This window comes from Eumetopias jubatus, unplaced genomic scaffold (assembly GCF_037043125.1).
Source record: "Eumetopias jubatus isolate StellerSeaLion01/CBP00866 unplaced genomic scaffold, mEumJub1_p1.0 scaffold_12, whole genome shotgun sequence".
Lineage (NCBI taxonomy): Eukaryota > Metazoa > Chordata > Mammalia > Carnivora > Otariidae > Eumetopias > Eumetopias jubatus.
This window is the reverse complement of record NW_028274818.1, coordinates 70,344,386-70,361,476: the sequence shown is the minus strand read 5'-3', so window position 1 is coordinate 70,361,476 and position 17,091 is coordinate 70,344,386. Positions and strand designations below refer to the sequence as shown.

At 55.6% G+C, this 17,091-nt stretch overlaps 1 protein-coding gene and 1 non-coding gene across 2 annotated transcripts in view; one reads left to right on the top strand and one right to left on the bottom strand.

Moving 5' to 3' along the window:
- The window catches only part of IFT140 (intraflagellar transport 140), an 80,482-nt gene that overhangs the window by 61,091 nt on the left and 2,300 nt on the right, over positions 1-17,091 (top strand). Inside the window, exons 19-29 of the mRNA XM_028111965.2 lie at positions 3,559-3,736; positions 4,203-4,393; positions 4,720-4,815; positions 5,095-5,227; positions 5,302-5,445; positions 6,185-6,313; positions 6,425-6,607; positions 9,362-9,568; positions 9,810-10,022; positions 10,103-10,269; positions 11,470-11,611. Of these exons, the coding sequence (XP_027967766.1) occupies positions 3,559-3,736; positions 4,203-4,393; positions 4,720-4,815; positions 5,095-5,227; positions 5,302-5,445; positions 6,185-6,313; positions 6,425-6,607; positions 9,362-9,568; positions 9,810-10,022; positions 10,103-10,269; positions 11,470-11,611 (1,783 nt within the window). The remainder of the gene's footprint in view (positions 1-3,558; positions 3,737-4,202; positions 4,394-4,719; positions 4,816-5,094; positions 5,228-5,301; positions 5,446-6,184; positions 6,314-6,424; positions 6,608-9,361; positions 9,569-9,809; positions 10,023-10,102; positions 10,270-11,469; positions 11,612-17,091) is intronic.
- Positions 1,442-1,574, bottom strand: LOC114215776 (small nucleolar RNA SNORA72). The gene has a single exon (XR_003610623.1). It is a non-coding gene; the product is annotated as a small nucleolar RNA SNORA72 (small nucleolar RNA).

Genomic DNA, 17,091 nt, shown 5'->3' with positions numbered 1-17,091 from the left:
ATGGAGGGCGTAGCCAACTGCAACAAATAGCGGCCAAGCCACGGCAGCCAGACGCTAACAGGATGTGTTTCCTGATAGGAAAGCAGGGAGGCCTTCTCAAGTCCTGCTCCAGGACCCTCCTCCCCTGCCCTCCCCACCTTCCTTTCCCAAGGGCAAGGCCCGGGGTGCCAGCCCACAGCAGACCCGTGGTCGCACCTGTGTGTCTTGGACCCCACTAGCCTGGTGCTCAGGTACCACAGAGCAGCTCCAGAGGCAGATAGTGGCCACAGAGCATGTTCCTGCCCTGGGCCCGGGGCCTGGGTTGGCAGGATGCTGGTGGCTGGTCACCCACAGCCGTCCGCTGGTTCCCCCAGCATGTAGGTGCCCCGGGGCCTGCCCTTGTCACGGGTTCACAGGCAGTAGACAAAGTGGCCGGGCCTGGTGGAGAGGCCCCCACTTGCCACCCAGGTGGGGTGGGTCAGGGGCCCACACCCGCAGAACCACCAGGCTGGAGCATCATCCTGGATGGAGGTGCAAGAAGGTGGGGTCCTGGACACGCAGTACAGGTCCCCCAGCGAGGCCTGAGGGCGGAGGGAATGTGGTCTGTGGCCCGGCGTGTGTTTGTGCTGACTGTGCGTCCCAATGACGGAGCGCAATCCCTTCTGCACATGCAGACACACGAGAGAGGTGGGGCTGCCCCCCCTGAGATGCCACGCCCATCTGGGGCCCTGAAGCGGCTATGCACAGAGAGAAAGGCACCTGCACACTCCGTTACTAGCACGCGCACCCTGGATGTTGTACAGTCAGACCCCTCAGGCCCCGAGCTGCCCACTCATCGCCAGGTGCCCTCGTTACAGGGGAGGAGGCTGGGGTTGGGGGTACAGGGAGGCCACACACCTGCCCGGAACACAGAGGTAGTGAGATGAGTCCAGCATGGTGGGACTGGCCTGGTCCCCTCGGCTTGCCTGCACCCCACTCGCCTCCTGCTTCTGGAGCTACAGAGAGTTCCTGTGAGTCTGGAGCCCCAGCCCCCATCATTTTGTGGGTTTTCTTTTTTGTTTTGGGGGCTTTTTTTTTTTTTTTTAGTTTTACAATCCATTTAATTGCAGTTGGTAATCAAATTAGCAATGGTTATCTTCAAAAGTCACTAACACTTGCTGTGTTGTCATTTCTCAAGGATGATCAGATATCTAGAGTCATAGACGTTTCCCACATAAGATGCATCAGAGGGGTGTCTGGGCGGCTCAGTGGGTTGAGCGTCCAACTCTTGGTTTCTGCTCAAGCTGTGATCGTGGGGTCATGGGATCGAGCCCCACGTCGGGCTCTGTGCTCAGTGCAGAGTCAGCTTGAGATTCTTAACGCCACCTCCCCCTCTGTCCCTCCCCCTGCTTGCGCATGTACACATGCTGTTTCTCTCAAATAAAAAAAAAAAAAAAAAGATGCACCATATAAGTCAGACATGGTCTATCACCAGCATTGATAAAACCAGACCGAGGGAAAGAACTAGGTCTGGGGATACAGGCACGGTGCTTAACATAGCAAATGTTTAGCCTATCCTGACTATTACAAAATCAGAACGGCAAGAATATTCACTAGCCCCGTTACTTTGGATCACATGTCTGTAGGGGGCTCTGTACCTGCTGCAGGCAAGGCGCGCCACCACCCCCCACCACCACCAAGCCTATGTCCCTGAAAGACAGGGGTCTTTGGAGAATTATCTGCCCTTCCGTTCCCTGAGGGATTTGGCCTATTTCAGCATTTTTCCCCAGCAGAGTTTGTAGCAAATGCATCAGCTGAGTTCTTGCTAGTGCCTTCTCTCCTTGGCCTATGTTCTGTTCCAGCCTCCCGGGGACTCCAGGGGGGCACCCATAGCCCTCCACACATGGCCCCCTTCTCCCAGGAGAACTAGGACCACTCAGAGTCCCTAAGGACACAGTGCAGTGGGTCACCTCCACAAGGAGGCTCAACGCTCCGCTTGGAGGGATCAGCTTCCCCCCTTATTTATTTAAATCATTTATCCCTGGGTGGCCTTTGATGGCTGCTGGGTCAGCTCTATCCAGCTCCCCTACAGGTGATGTCTGGAGACCCTGCTCCATCCACTACCCCCAGATTCTACCTGGGGGCCACAGGCCTGGGCACAGAATATGAGTTAGGAGTGACCCTGCCCACACAGGACTGTGGGGCCCACTCCAGACACCCAAACCTCCCCAGGGCCCTTCCCATCCTCCCGAGGTGTGTGTGCTGGGCCCTGGGGGGTGGGGAGGGAGTAGCTGCAGTGTCCTGTGTGCCTGTCCTGTCCGTGCACATGACGGCCGGGCGGGCGGGAGCTTTGTCTCGTAGCAGAGAAGCTCGGGCTGCTTTGTGGGCTGGGAGGCCATGAACCCTACAAGCCTGAGTGGCAAGCCTGAGAAGAGGGGCCTGTGGGCTGGTTCCGGCAGCTCTCAAGAGAGGGCTTTCCAGAAAGGGGGGGCTGTCTTCAGGCCAGGCCCCTGGGCAGCATGTGCCCTGCCCTCACGGTGATGAGGTGCAGATGTGAGTAGGGCGGGTGGGGACAACAGGAAGCGCTGGAGCTCTGGTGGGCTGGCCCCTGTCCAAAACCCAGAGCTTCACGTCCTGCGTTGAGGCCCTTCCCAGCCGGTGGGTCTCTGGCTGCTCTTCCAATACTCACTTCCCACCCTCCACCAGCTTGGTGGAGGCCACTGGTGGCCCTGCTCAGAGGGCGGCGTGGGAGTAGCCCGGCCTTCAGCGACCCGTCCCGCTCGTGCACGCAGCAGGCCCAACAGCGTTAGCCCAGGGAGGCACAGGGAAACCGAATCAGGGAAGGGCTCTGGGACGGCCACCAGTTTCTCTGCTTGTTTGGGTTTTCCACTTGAATCGTATGCAGATATCAGCCACCTGTTTTCTGGACTCAGCAGAGGGTGGGAAAGGGCATGGAGGCATAAGAGACCTTGTCCACAGCCCCACGTGGGTCCCTGAGACCCTGGGGTATGGAGTATCTTAAAGAGGGTTCCCACGTGGAACCCACTTGGAAAGGGAGAAAGGAAGGGCTTGTGTCTGGTCGGCGCCTTGCTGTGTTGAGCCCCGCGGGGGCCCGTGAGCTTGAGAACAAGGATGGAGTCCTGGGGACGTGCAGGATCATCCCCAGGACCCCCAACCTCTATTCAGCCCAGGCCAGGGGCCCACCAGCAGACCCCACACTGGGCATCATGCACTGGTCCTCAGGAGAATCAGGGTTGGGGCTCCCCACCCCCTTCCCCAGGCCCGCTGGGGTGTGAAGGCTCTATAGCCCCTTCTCCCTGCGGGGCCCCTGCCGGAGAGCAGTTCCAGCACCTCCGTGGCTCCACAGAGGGTGCAGGCAGGCATAGAGCAAGGACGTTTGACGAGCAGACGGCCACCAAGGCAGGGAGGAAAGTGGGTGTGTGGGAGGCCTGAGAGGGTCTGTGGGGACACAGGTGGCCTTCAGCCAAGGGAGGGGTGGGGGCCCTGGTTTGCCATGTTGCTGTGTCCGGTATGCGTCTTGGGGGGTGGCAGGGGTGTGAGGGCTGCAAGCTCACGGAGCTGCCACATCCCCTGGCACAGTGAGGCGGTCTGGGAGAACATGGCGCGCATGTGCGTGAAGACCCAGCGGCTGGACGTCGCCAAGGTGTGCCTGGGAAACATGGGCCATGCGCGTGGAGCACGAGCCCTGCGGGAGGCTGAGCAGGAACCAGAGCTGGAGGCCAGGGTGGCCATGTTGGCCATACAGCTGGGCATGCTGGTGAGTCGGGTGCCGCCCCAACATGGGCAGGCAGGCAGAGGGAAGGCACTGGCCTCACAAGGTGGGCCATGGCCTATGCGTGTCTGGGCCACTCGGTAGCAGGGAACAGAAACCCCCTCAAAGGGGCTTGAACCAAAAAGCAGAGCAAAGCCTCTCTCCTCTCCGGGGCCCTCCCCGTCTCCTGCACATGCATGAGCTCATGGTCCATCATGCACCTGGGGGGCCAGGCAGGGAGGGGGCAGGCAGACACCCAAGTCAGCTCCTGGTCCACAGGACACTGCGGTGGGTGGGGTCTCCTCCCCAGAATGCAGGGCAGCCCCCCAGCCTTCTCTGCTGACACCTAAGTCAGTCTTGCTTTCTCACTGTGGGACAGAATGCTGCAATGGCGTGTGACGTCACTGCGTGCGGGGGCACATGGGCAGCTCTCCTGGAGCCCAAGGGCTGATGCATGCTCTCCCACCTCCAGGAGGATGCCGAGCAGCTGTACAGGAAGTGCAGGCGCTATGACCTCCTGAACAAGCTGTACCAGGCCTCTGACCAGTGGCAGAAGGCCGTGGAGGTCGCGGAGCTCCATGACCGCATCCACCTGCGTACCACCTACTACAACTACGCCAGGCACCTTGAGGCCAGCACTGACCGCGGCCTGGCCCTCAGCTAGTGAGTGTGGGGCCCCGTCCAGACTCAGGGATGGGCCCGCTTGCCTCCGGCTTCCCCCTCTGCCCCAGTGAGGTGCCCATAGAGTTACCTAGGGGAAGCTTCTAGACTGAGGCACTACCTCAGGGCAGGTGGTGGCTTTCCAGGTCTGCAGGGGACCTTGAACTCGGTCTCATCAGGAGAACCTCAGCCCACCTCCCAGCCCGTGCCGGGTCAGGTCTCTGGGCCTGGGGGTCGCTGGCTGTGCCATGGCAGCACCGTGAGCCGCTGGGCGCCGCCGTGCGGTGCTGAGACCGTCGGGAGGAGTCGCTGTTTCCCTTCTCTTGCAGCTACGAAAAGTCAGACACCCACCGTTTCGAGGTGCCCAGGATGCTGTCGGAGGACCTACACTCCCTGGAGCTCTACATCAATAAGACGAAGGACAAGTAAGTGTTGCTGCTGGATGTCAGGGCCAGTGGGCGGACCGTGGGTTTGCTGCAGGGCCCGGGGGCCTCCCTCCGTTGCTTCCTGTGGGAGAGTGTGAGGCCCTGCCAGGGCGGGGCCTTTCCTCCAGACCCTGGGCCCTCACTCCTGGCCGCGTCACCCAGCTCGCACGCTCCCTCCTGACTGCTGGCCGCGTGAAGGCACGGTGAGGGTGGCTTTAGGGACCCGGGGTCCTTTCCAGGGGGCACAGGGCCTGAGTGGGACTGGCGGGCTCCTCCCAGGACCCTGTGGAGGTGGTGGGCCCAGTACCTGGAGAGCCAGGCAGAGATGGATGCGGCGCTGCACTACTACGAGCTGGCACAGGACTATTTCTCCCTGGTCCGCATCTACTGCTTCCAGGGCAACATTCAGAAGGTAGGAGCATCCAGGGGGCCTGCCGGGGGTGGGGGGGCGGAGGCAGAGCCCCAGGCCTGCTGCTCTCTTTCCAGGCTGCTGAGATAGCCAACGAGAGTGGAAACTGGGCGGCGTCCTATCACCTGGCCCGCCAGTACGAGAACCAGGAGGAGGTGAGGCAGGCTGTGTATTTCTACTCGCGGGCTCAGGCCTTCAACAACGCCATCCGCCTGTGCAAGGTAGGCGAGGCAGCGGGCACACTGCCTCTGACGGTCAAAGTCGGGCAGGCGGACAAAGGGGCCCTTGCTGTTGCCCACATTCACACAGAAAACGTGGAGAACGGTATGGTGGGTGCCATGTCCCCCACCCTGGAGGCCTTTTTCCACTGCGCCTGCTCCCACTGGTCTCAGCCCCCCGGGAGAGTTTGTGAAGTGCTGAATTCTGATTCTCGCTGAGAAGTCCTTTAGCCTTTAGCCACGGCTTTCCAGCAAGCACTCAGGCTGGCTCGTTGCTCGTGGCCTGTAAGCAGCAGGAAGGACGTTCTGCATGCATGAAAGTGTTCTAACCCAGGGCTCAGAGAGCAATGTTCTGTGAACAGAAAAAGAAGGAAGCCCCCCCAAAATGCTGGTACACAGACCCCATGTGACAGTCTGACACTGGTTAGAAACCATCGTCATGGGACGCCTGGGTGCCTCAGTCATTAAGCATCTGCCTTCTGCTCAGGGTCCTGGGATCCAGCCCTGCGTCGGGCTCCCTGCTCAGTGGGGACTCTGCTTCTCCCTCTCCCTCTGCTGCTCCCCCTACTTGTACTCACTCTCACTCACTCCTTCTCAAATAAATAAATAAAATCTTAAGAAAGGAAGAAAGAAACCATAGTCAGGTGGACCTGCAGCGTGCCAGAGTTGGAGTGGTGGGCTCCCCCAGGGCACCTTTAGCAAACGCGCACAGGAAGCCCTGGACATCCCCCGCCCCCCACAGGAGAATGGCCTGGATGACCAGCTCATGAACCTGGCTCTGCTGAGCTCCCCCGAGGACATGACTGAGGCAGCGCTCTACTACGAGGACAAGGGCGAGCACGTGGACAGGGCGGTCATGCTGTACCACAAGGTGAGCGACGGCAAGGACCCCGGGGCCTGTCTCAGTATCTGCCAGGGGGCCACTCGGGCGTTCTCGTGACCTGGGGCTTGGGCGGCTGCTCAGATTTCCCGCCATCCACAGGCCGGCCACTTCTCCAAGGCCCTGGAGCTGGCCTTCGCCACCCAGCAGTTCGTGGCCCTGCAGCTCATAGCGGAGGACCTGGACGAGAGGTCGGACCCCGCCCTCCTGGCCCGCTGTTCAGACTTCTTCACTGAGCACAGCCAGTATGAGAAGGCAGTGGAGCTGCTGCTGGCTGCAAAGAAGGTATGGTTGGCAGTCCCCACTCGGCACCCCCTCGGGCACCCAAGCTGGGGGCCACCTTTTCCAGATGCGGTGGAGGTGGCTTCACCGTTTCTCTCATGGTTACGATTTCACAAGAAGGCCATGGCCCCCGCCTGCCCTGGGTGAAGGAGCGTGAGAAGTAGGCTCGCCTCGCACAGCCGGTCCAGGGGGACACTCACTGCCATTCCATAACCCCCATAACTAGGGAGGTGAATTCATCCTTTGTGTGTGTGGTAAAGTACACATAATGTAAAAGCTACTGTCTTCGCTGTTTTTGAGAGCACAGCTCAGTGTTGTCCAGTACGCTCCCGTCGAGGTGAGAGCCATCTCCGCGCACCTGCTTTCATCTTGCAAAGCTGAAATGCTGTCCCCGTCAAACGCCAGCTCCCCATCCTCTACACCCACCATCTACCTTCTGTGTCAATGCATTGGACCACTCGAAGGACCGTATATAAGTGGAATCATACAGGATTTGTCCTGGGTCCGGCTTGTTTCCCTGAACGTCACGTCATCGGGGTTCATCCGTGTGGTAGCAGGTGTCAGGATGTCCTTCCTTTTTTTTTTTAATATTTATTTATTTATTTTAGAGAGAGAGAGAGAGAATGCATGCACACAAATGGGAGGGGCCGAGAGAGAGGGACAGAGAATCTCAGGCAGACTCAGTGCTGAGCGCAGAGCCTGATGCAGGGCTATCTCATGACCCTGAGATCATGACCTGAGACAAAACCGAGAGTCCGACACCTAACCAACAGCCACCCAGGCGCCCCAGAATGTTCTTCCCTTTTAGGGCTGCGTGATGCTGCATTCGTGCGCACACTGCCTCAGTTCTGCTCATCCACAGACACTGGGTGGCCTCCATCTCTTGGCTCTTGTAAATAGCGCTACTGTGAACATGGGTGAACACATTATCTCTTCAGAACTCTGCTTTCAGTTCTTTCAGGTGTTTACCCAGAACTCGAATTGCCAGATCATCTGGTAACTGTTCTAGTTGTTGGAGGGACCTCCAGACGCCCTCTCACACAGCTGCCCCAGAGCACATCCGCCCAGCCGCACACAGCGTTCCGATGCCACCACGTCCTCGCCAGCACTGTTTCTAGTGCTCAGTAGAAGCCTGACATTCTTTAAGTAGAAATATTCTCTCTGATAGCCACTGAATGGAGACATAGAAGATTGTTAGTCATGCAAAATTAGCCTGTCCAAATTGAAAGATCTTTTTTCCTGAAGCAGAATTATGCTTACAGTTGAGTGGCTCACTGGTGAGCGACACAAGAATTCTTGAGCACATGTTCTAGAAAGACCCAGCAGATGCACGTGTCCACCCTCCCCGAGGCAGCCCCAGACCTAATATGACCCCAGGAGAAACACCACTGGGCTTTCTCTAGCCAGATAAGTGGATTCTGTAGTTTCGCAGTGAAAACGAAATAAACCAGAAGAGCCAGGAAAAATCTGGAAGAAGAGTAACAAGAGGTGATTAAGCCCTCAGACTGTGAAAATATATGACAGGTAGGATAATTGGGGTCCAGTGCATGATCAGGCCTACAGATCAGCAGAAAATATTCGAAAATCCAGACACAGAGCCACTTACGCACGCTCATCTCGTACATACAGAGGAACATTTGCTAGCAGTGGCAAAAGATGAGCCATCCAATAAAGGGGGTCGATGCAACCAGGCAGCCACTTGGGAAAATCTCCTGCGTCCTAGTAAATTCCAGGTGGGTCTGAGACGTGTGTCAGCAAAACCAGCCGCCACTCCATCGGAAACCACGGATATATTGTACAATCTAAAGAGAAGAAAGGCATCTTCTAAGTATGATTCAAAACCCAAATGCCAATGGGAAGGACTGATCCATTCAGCCAAATGTAAATCTGAAAATAGCACATGGAAAACACACCACAAGAAAGTAAAGATAAATAATAAAATGGGGGAAAAATGTATCCTACCTCTGTCCCGAAGTGTAATTTTCCTAATAGGTATGGAGTTCCTATGAACCAGGAAGAAATTTGCCAGCCACTCAAAACGAAAGAACAAAGACTATATGGACAGTTTCTTTGAAGAAGGAAATGTGGGTGGTCCCAGCACACCAGATACTCAGCCTCATCCATAATGAGAGAAATAACAGATGAAGACTCACGAAGATCCCATTGTCCTGAGTCAGGCCAGTGCAGGTGAAGAGGTCAGCAGACCCACTCGGGCTGGGTGCCAGTGCAGCAGGCAGTACCCCTCTGCAGTAGAACTCACAGGCCCCTCGACCCAGCGCTTCCTGTCCTTGGGATCCGTGCTCAGCACAACTGTGCACACGGGAGAGGCACCCGCACACCGCTGTCCCCTAGTAAAGAGCCGCCTCCCAAGACGCCAGTGTTCCCAACGGAGATGGAACCACCTCCAAGACATACGCTTTCTGTCCAAGACCCATTCTTAAGTGAAGGGCATACGATTTCCCTTCAGTTTTCAAGATTAATCAAAACCCTTAGCTTAAAAATTTGAAACAAATTATAGAAGAAAATTAAGTTCTGGTTTCTTTTCCTCCCACAACTAATGCAGTAGTCTTTTGAGCTCCACATTCCCCTCGTTGCAATTCGGGGTGTCAGCAGTGTGAGAGTCACGGGGACGAGTGCTGGCCCATGCCTGGCAAGTGCGTCCTGTCCCTGCCCTGGCGCCCACCCCCCGGCCGTGGGCCTGGCCTCCCCTTGCATCCCGGCGCTAACCGCCCCTTCCCACTTTGTGGCTCCTTGCAGTACCACGAAGCCCTGCAGCTTTGCCTGGAGCAGAACATGACCATCACCGAGGAGATGGCCGAGAAAATGACCGTGTCCAAGGACTCCAAGGACCTGTCGGAAGAGTCTCGGCGCCAGCTGCTGGAGCAGATCGCCAACTGCTGCATGCGCCAGGGCAACTACCACCTGGCCACCAAGAAGTACACGCAGGCAGGGAACAAGCTGAAGGTGAGCGTGGGCCCGGGCTGGAAACGGCGTCCCCACTGCTTGGGTTAACCCTCCGGGGATGTGCTTTCCCAGCCTGGGCTTCCCAGGGCCCCGTGGGACAGAGGAGCCCTGAGCTCCCTCTTGTGGTGGAGTCCTGCGTGAGCGTCCGGGGAGAGGTGGCAGGAGGGGCACGGCGAGCTCAAGCTCCAAGCCCAGCCCCCGCCCTTCCTTGGGCCCTTCCTCGGGCTCGCCTTTTGTGTAGGCCATGAGAGCGCTGCTGAAGTCTGGGGACACGGAGAAAATCGTGTTCTTTGCGGGCGTCTCGAGGCAAAAGGAAATCTACATCATGGCTGCCAACTACCTGCAGTCCCTGGACTGGCGGAAGGAGCCGGAGATCATGAAGAACATCATCAGCTTCTACACCAAGGGGCGGGCCCTCGACCTGCTGGCCGGCTTTTACGATGCCTGTGCCCAGGTACAGACCCTCCTCCCAGGGCCAGGACCCCCAGGAGGGTGGTGGGGCCCCGGGGACCCTGACGGGTCTCATCCATACAGGTGGAGATCGATGAGTACCAGAACTACGACAAAGCCCACGGGGCACTAACAGAGGCCTACAAGTGCCTGTCCAAGGCTAAGGCCAAGAGCCCCCTGGATCAGGAGACCAAGCTGGCTCAGCTGCAGAGCAAGATGACACTGGTGAAGCGGTTCATCCAGGCCCAAAGGTGTGTCCACAGCAGAGCGGGGAAGCAGGGACACAGAGCCCCCCAGGTTCCTCTCCCTGCGGGGGAGCAGACCCGGTTTCACTTGCAGTGAGCAAGTGCAGAGGAGTCTCAGAGGAGTCCCGTGGACCCTAAGTAGGACATGTGGACATTATGTTGCCTCCTTCTCGATGAGCTCCTCCTGGGGAATTCCCCAAACCTGGGCACACCGCCAGGAAGACTGTTCAGAAAAAATCAGAAGTCTGGGGTGGGGGTGGTGAGGCAGATGCAGGTCAGGAGAGCATGTGTCTGAGGGGAGCCTGGGACCTGCTCAGGTGTGTGCAGGGCTCAAGCTCAGTGGTTTGGAGCAGGCCGGCCACTATACCACCTGGGGGCCACAGAGACTGTGGGAAGGAGGCTGGGGGCGGCATGTTGTTGCTATTTTTAGGAGAGACCATGCATCTAAATTTGGACATGAGGCCAGTTTTTATCTATTGGCAACTCGTCCAGCTTTTCCAAGAGCCTGCTGTGTGGGCAGCCAAGCTAAGCTTCTTCCTAAACCAATGAAAGCATTTTCCTTCTCTGAGAACAAGCTTTTAGAAGAGAAGTTCCAGAAACACTTTGAGCACTGTTGTATAAAATGCAGCTCCCTGCTCGGACGTGTAAATTCTGGAATATCTGCTGAGCCTGGGCTGCAGTGCGGTTGGGGGGGGGGGCGGATGGGGGGGCAATGTGCAGCAAGGAACATGCAGCATCAGGACCGGGCCTCCTAGAGCGGGAGCCTGAGCCCCTCCTCCCCCCAAGGCCCCGCCGGGTCCCTCTCCCGCTCACTCGCTCGCACACCACCCCCTGCCCTGCAGCAGACCCGCGCACGCGCCCTTTGGAGTGTGTCCCTTCTGCTGGCTTTTGCTCATGCTCACCCCCTGCCTGACTGCCTCGGGCAGGGCGCCCCACATCCCCCTGCATCACAGTGACCCCCTCCAGACTGGTAACCAGGCAAGGACTGGGTGACAGGCTGAGTCTGGCACGGTACCAGGACTGTGAGCGACCAGTAAGTTTTTATTCAATGAATCAGCCAGTTTATGAATGAACTCATTAGGGAATTTGTTTAATTCACGGGCGTTAAGTTCACAAAAGTTCCATCCTGCCAATGCCAGGAGCTCCTCATTCAGGCTGCAAGCCTGCTGTGCCCCCTGACCTGTAGCGGGGTTCTGCTCTCGGCAGGACATACACCGAGGACCCCAAGGAGGCGGTCAGGCAGTGCGGGCTGCTCCTGGAGGAGCCGGGGCTGGAGAGCACCATCCGCGTCGGGGACGTCTGTGGCTTCCTGGTACAGCACTACCTGCAGGCTGAGGACTTCCAGATGGTGAGGCCTTGGCGGGGCTTGGGGATGACTGGGGGGAGGCCCCGCCGCTGCCACTGGCGGTGCCCACTCTCTCCGCCCCAGGGAGCTGCGAGCTCATGGCAAGGAGGCGCTTCTCCTGTCTGTGTTTGACTTTTTAGCCTTTTTTTCTTTTGAAATGATTTCAAACTGAGAAGCTACAAGAATAATAGAACCTGCATGTACCCTTTACCAGATTCAGCAGTTTTCAGCATTTTGCCACATTTACTTATTCATTCTATATGTATGTTTTCATATTTCTATTTGATATTTTATACATAAAGTGGGTATATTTCTGAGCGATAAGCAAATTGCAGGCGTCCTGCCCTTCCCCCTCAGTTCACTAACACTTGGTTGGACACCTAGGGGTGGGACGCGGGGTCATACAGCCAGCGCGTTGCACATTTTCAGAAACTGTCAGACTTTTCCTTTCTTTTTTTTTTTTAAGATTCTATTCATTTATTTGACAGAGAGAGACACAGCGAGAGAGGGAACACAAGCGGGGGAGCGGGGGAGGGAGAAGCAGGCATCGCGTGGAGCAGGGAGCCTGATGCAGGGCTCGATCCCAGGACCCTGGCATCGTGACCTGAGCCGAAGGCAGACGCTTAACGACTGAGCCACCCAGGCACCCCCAGACTTTTCTTTAGTTTCTTTTTTGTAGTGTCTCCTTCGTAGTTGGTGTCAAGGTTATTCTGGCCTTATATTCTGGCCACCTCCTGTATTCTCTGAAAGAGTTTACAAAAGACTGCTGTTGCTTTTTCCTTCAGTGTCTGATAGAGTGCATGAGTGAGCTGACCTGGGCCTGGGGCTTTCTTTGTGGAAGGATTTCGATGATTCATTTCAGCAGAGTGGTTCTCAAACATTTTGGTCTCAGGACCCCTTTACACTAGGGAAGTTATCTGTGTGGGGTGACCTGACGTTCTTTATTGTGTTACAGAATAAAACTAACTCACTGAAAAATAAAATAAACCCACATTATATGTTGACATAAATAACAGTTTCATTAAAACAACTTTTTTATATTTTCTGTATTTTCCAAAACAGAGAAATTGAGTGGGAAAAGTAGCACTCTTTTACACATTTCCAGGTCTCTTTAATGTCTTGGATGACAGCTGGACTCTCCATTTTTGCTTCTGCTCTCAATTTGGTAAAATGGGTCTTTTAGCTGAAATACATGAAGAAAATCTGGCCTCACACTAGTATGCAGGTGAGAGAGGCAGGACCCTCAGACAGTTGCAGCCCATCTTTGAGCCTACACCAAAACTCAGCAAGCGGGGTTTAACACCCAGCTACGAGGTTGGATGCTGTTGTACCTGGTGACATGAAAGCCCGCTGGTACATCTTAGATCTTTCACGTACACATGATTTTATAACATCATGTTGCTCATCTGGAAATTATAGGTTCACTGAGTTAGCAAATGTCAACACGTTTCATTATACGAGTCAAAAAATCCTATTTTTTGGTATCACCACCAGCCCCATCAGAAAAGTCTTTAGAGGGGCGCCTGGGTGGCTCCGTTGGTTAAGCAACTGCCTTCGGCGCAGGTCATGATCCTGGAGTCCCGGGATCGAGTCCCGCATCGGGCTCCCTGCTGAGCAGGGAGTCTGCTACTCCCTCTGACCCTCTCATGCTCTCTCTATCTCATTCTCTCTCTCTCAAATAAATAAAATCTTAAAAAAAAAAAAAAGAAAAGTCTTTAGATTTTGGGAGGATGTCCAGCTCATGGTAGCTGATACCTAAGGTTTCTGAAATCCTTCCGTGATTTATCCTGAGCACAAACACTGTCCATTACCATTTTCCTTGAAGTGGTGGCCCCCTTTGTTCACTTCTGAGAAAAAGTGCCACATACCCAGCCCTGAGTAGCCACAACTTACCGTGAGTCACATTTACAAATAAAGATGGTGTTCGGAGCAGAAGGGACGCGTTTAGCTCGCACCCTGCACCTGTGTGCTTCCTCATCTCCGCCCACATTTGGTATGATGGGTCTTTAATGCCCACCATCCCGGTGGGTACAGAGCGGTAGCTCTTTGTGGTTTTAATGCGCCTTCTCTCGGTGACTAGCGGTGTTGAGCCCCTTCTCATGGGCTCATGTCCTCTGAGTGCCCAAATCCTCCCCCATGGTTTTGTTCAGGGTTTGTCTTCTGACGTTGGTTGTGGCCTTTATGACTTATGACTTCTAGGCGCCTTTCCTGTACCAGCGTATGACCTGCCAGTGTTTTCTCCCGTCTGTGGGAAGTTCCCTCCTATCCCTCTGTCCTCTCCTGATGGAACTCCAATTGCTTGTGTAGATTGTCTCCTGGCTCAACTCATTCTCTTCTCTGTTTTTTCCAGAATTTTCTCTAGTTTTCATTTTTGGCTTTTGCTTTTGCTATTGCTACTGCTTCAAGTTCACCCGTCTTGTGCGGTGTCTGCTCTGATGCTGCTCCTATCCCTACGTTTCAGCCGGCATAATTTGCCCCTCTAGTAGCCTCTGGATTGCATCAGGTAGTCTCCGTCATCCATCTTGTCTCTCGAGTGTAGGTCATATTGTCCTGTTGCTTCCTACGTCTAGAGATTCTTTTGTGTGCCAGACACCGTGGCTAAACCACGGTAGAGACTGGGTTCTGTGATGTTCCTCTGAAGAGTATGCTTGTTTGTTTCTTCTCCCTTCCTTCCTTCCTTCCAGCAACTTCCCTCCACCCATCTCAGAGGCTTGGCTCCCCGCCGTGGCAGGTAGCCTCGAGAGGGAGTTGCTGCTCAGTACTTTAGCTTGGGCCAGGCTTGAAGTCGGCCCCTGTTCCCACCACATGCAACGTGCTGAGGGGACCAGAGAGCAGCGTCCATTCCCAGGGCATGGGCTCCCCTCCGGGACTCTCTCTTTTCCGATGTCTCCTCATTTCCGGCTGCTGTGGTTGACCCCAATTCTGATTCCGGGTCTTCAAGCCAGTAAGGGTGGGTTTTCTACATGCCGGTCTGCTTACCCCAGTGGCCCTGACTGGGACTCCCCTCAGGCAAAGGCTACAGGGAGCAGGAACTCACCCCACCCCGGCTCCTCCCTGCTTACCAGTGTTGGCTCCCTGCCATCTGCCTGCCCGAGGCTGGTTCTCCCTTCAGGGGCCTGTGCAGTCTGCCCGGCGCACCCCTGCATGGAGGAGGGCTGCTCCGTGCCAGTCCCTCTGCCCCCACCAGAAGCCTCTCTCCCCATCACCATCCTCTTGTTACCAACACTAGAAGCCACCCTGCCCTCTGGCTGCAGTTTTCCTTTGTGTTTCGAGGGTGTCCTGTGGGCGTCGCTCGTAGTTAACAGAGTAGATGGTTCCTGGAGAGACCAGGGCGACCCCAGGGAGCCTTTCACCTTGCTCTCCTGAGCGCTTGTAAAGCGACTAATGATGAATCATTTTCAGAAATGTCGCTAGTGAGCCGTGCCTGTGGCATTGGGCCTTAGCCTCTGGAGCACACAGGACCTCAGCCTGTGACCTTCTCCCACAGCCCGAAGGTCAGCGCCACGAGTGACACTCAGGTCCCTGGCCTCCTGCTTGCCCCCTCTTTATCCCCGCCCATGTCCACTCGCTGACCCTCTGCTGGAGCAACTCCAAATCTCTCAGCAAGGTTCCTTCTTTTTTGGAGAAGAAACACAAAATTGGACTCAGACGACTGTTTGCTCAACTACTGTTTGCTCAACAATCACTCTTAATGATTTCACCAGATTCTTTGCTTTCTCAACCCTTGTTTGGAGCCTATGGGATTTAGCAACTTTAACTTAAAAGAAACAGCCCTGTGAGTGGTGAGGAGGTAGGCAGGCTAAGCATCCTCTGGTGGGGAGAGAAGGCCCCATCCCTGCTCTGTGTCTCCCACTGCCCCCTCGCACTCGCCTCGCCGCCACGCCAGCCGCCCCTGACCCTGGACAGTGGGCATCCTCATCGGCCAGGACGGCCTGGAGCACTTCTGTCTTTGTCACCCTTCATCTGTGTCTGGTGACCATGCCTTCCTTCTGGAAACTGCTGCCTTGACTGCTGAGAAACCAGCTCTGTACACAGAGGGGGTGCACCCCTGCACCATGGTCTCCAGCAGCCCCTTGCTTCTGGACCCCACCCCTGGATTGTCTCGTCCCCACAGCTCCGAGTCCTGGCCTTCGTCTGCTCCGTACTTGTGTTCCGGTGCCTGGCACGGTGCCGGGCTCACAGCACAGTCTCCTCCTGTGTGGGTGCCCCCCCCCCCCGGCTCGAGAGCACCTGGGAGCTTGCAGTCTGCCCGTCCTCCATCCCTCCAACAACCACAGCTTACTTTTTATTTTCATCTTTATCTTTTTTTAAAGATTTTGTTTACTTCTTTGACAGAGAGAGAGCACAAGCAGGGGGAGCGGCAGAGGGAGAGGGAGAAGCAGATTCCCCACTGAGCAGGGAGCCCGATGCAGGGCTCGATCCCAGGACCCTGGGATCCTGACCTGAGCCGAAGGCAGACGCTTAACTGACTGAGCCACCCAGGCGCCCCTTTATGTCTTATTTTTTATATCTTAGTTCTATCCACCCAAATTAAAATTGCTCTGGAAATTTTATCATCTTTAAGAAATACTAAGATCTGGAACACCTAGGTAGCTCAAATGGTTAAGCGTCTGCCTTCGGCTCAGGTCATGATCTCAGGGTCCTGGGATCGAGCCCCGCATCAGGCTCCCTGCTCAGTGGGGAGTCTGCTTCTCCCTCTGCCTGCAGCTTCCCCTGCTCATGCTCATGCACACACTCTGACAAATAAAATCTTTTTTAAAAAGAAATACTAAGATCTGATCATCATTCCTTATTTTAAAAAAGTTTTTTTTTTTAAGATTTTATTTGACAGAGAGAGACACAGTGAGAGAGGGAACACAAGCAGGGGGAGTGGGAGAGGGAGAAGCAGGCTTCCCGTGGAGCAAGGAGTCCGATGAGGGGCTCAATCCCAGGACCCTGGGACCATGACCTGAGCCGAAGGCAGACGCTGAATGACTAAGCCACCCGGGCGCCCCTAAAAAAAATTTTTTTTAAGCTCTTAGAAATTTTGATCACATCTGAACTTGGTGGTAAGCGTTAGAAGCCACACGAGACCTATTCTTCTCTTCATGCTTAGGTGCAGTCAGGTATAGCAGACGTGGACAGGTGTGGACACGTGCAGGCAGGTGTAGGCAGGTGTGAGCCAGCAGAGCAGGCACGGGCAGGCATAGGCAGGTGTGGGCAGGTGTAAGTGTGGTGCTTTGTGGGAGGCTCAGGTCCCTCAACCCCAGGCTCTCCCACATATTCCCACTGGCAGAACCAGAGGAAGTTCCACAGGAAAACCACTGACAGCTCCATGGTTTACTGGCTTCTGATCGAGAACCATACATACAAGAGACTCAAGACTAATCCTAGGCCCAACGAGCTGGGGCAGATTTGATGCTTGGTCAGAGGAAACCAGATGGACGGCGTACATTTGCTGCCTGCCCTGCCACCCTGAAACCGTCTGCAGTGTGAATGCCTCC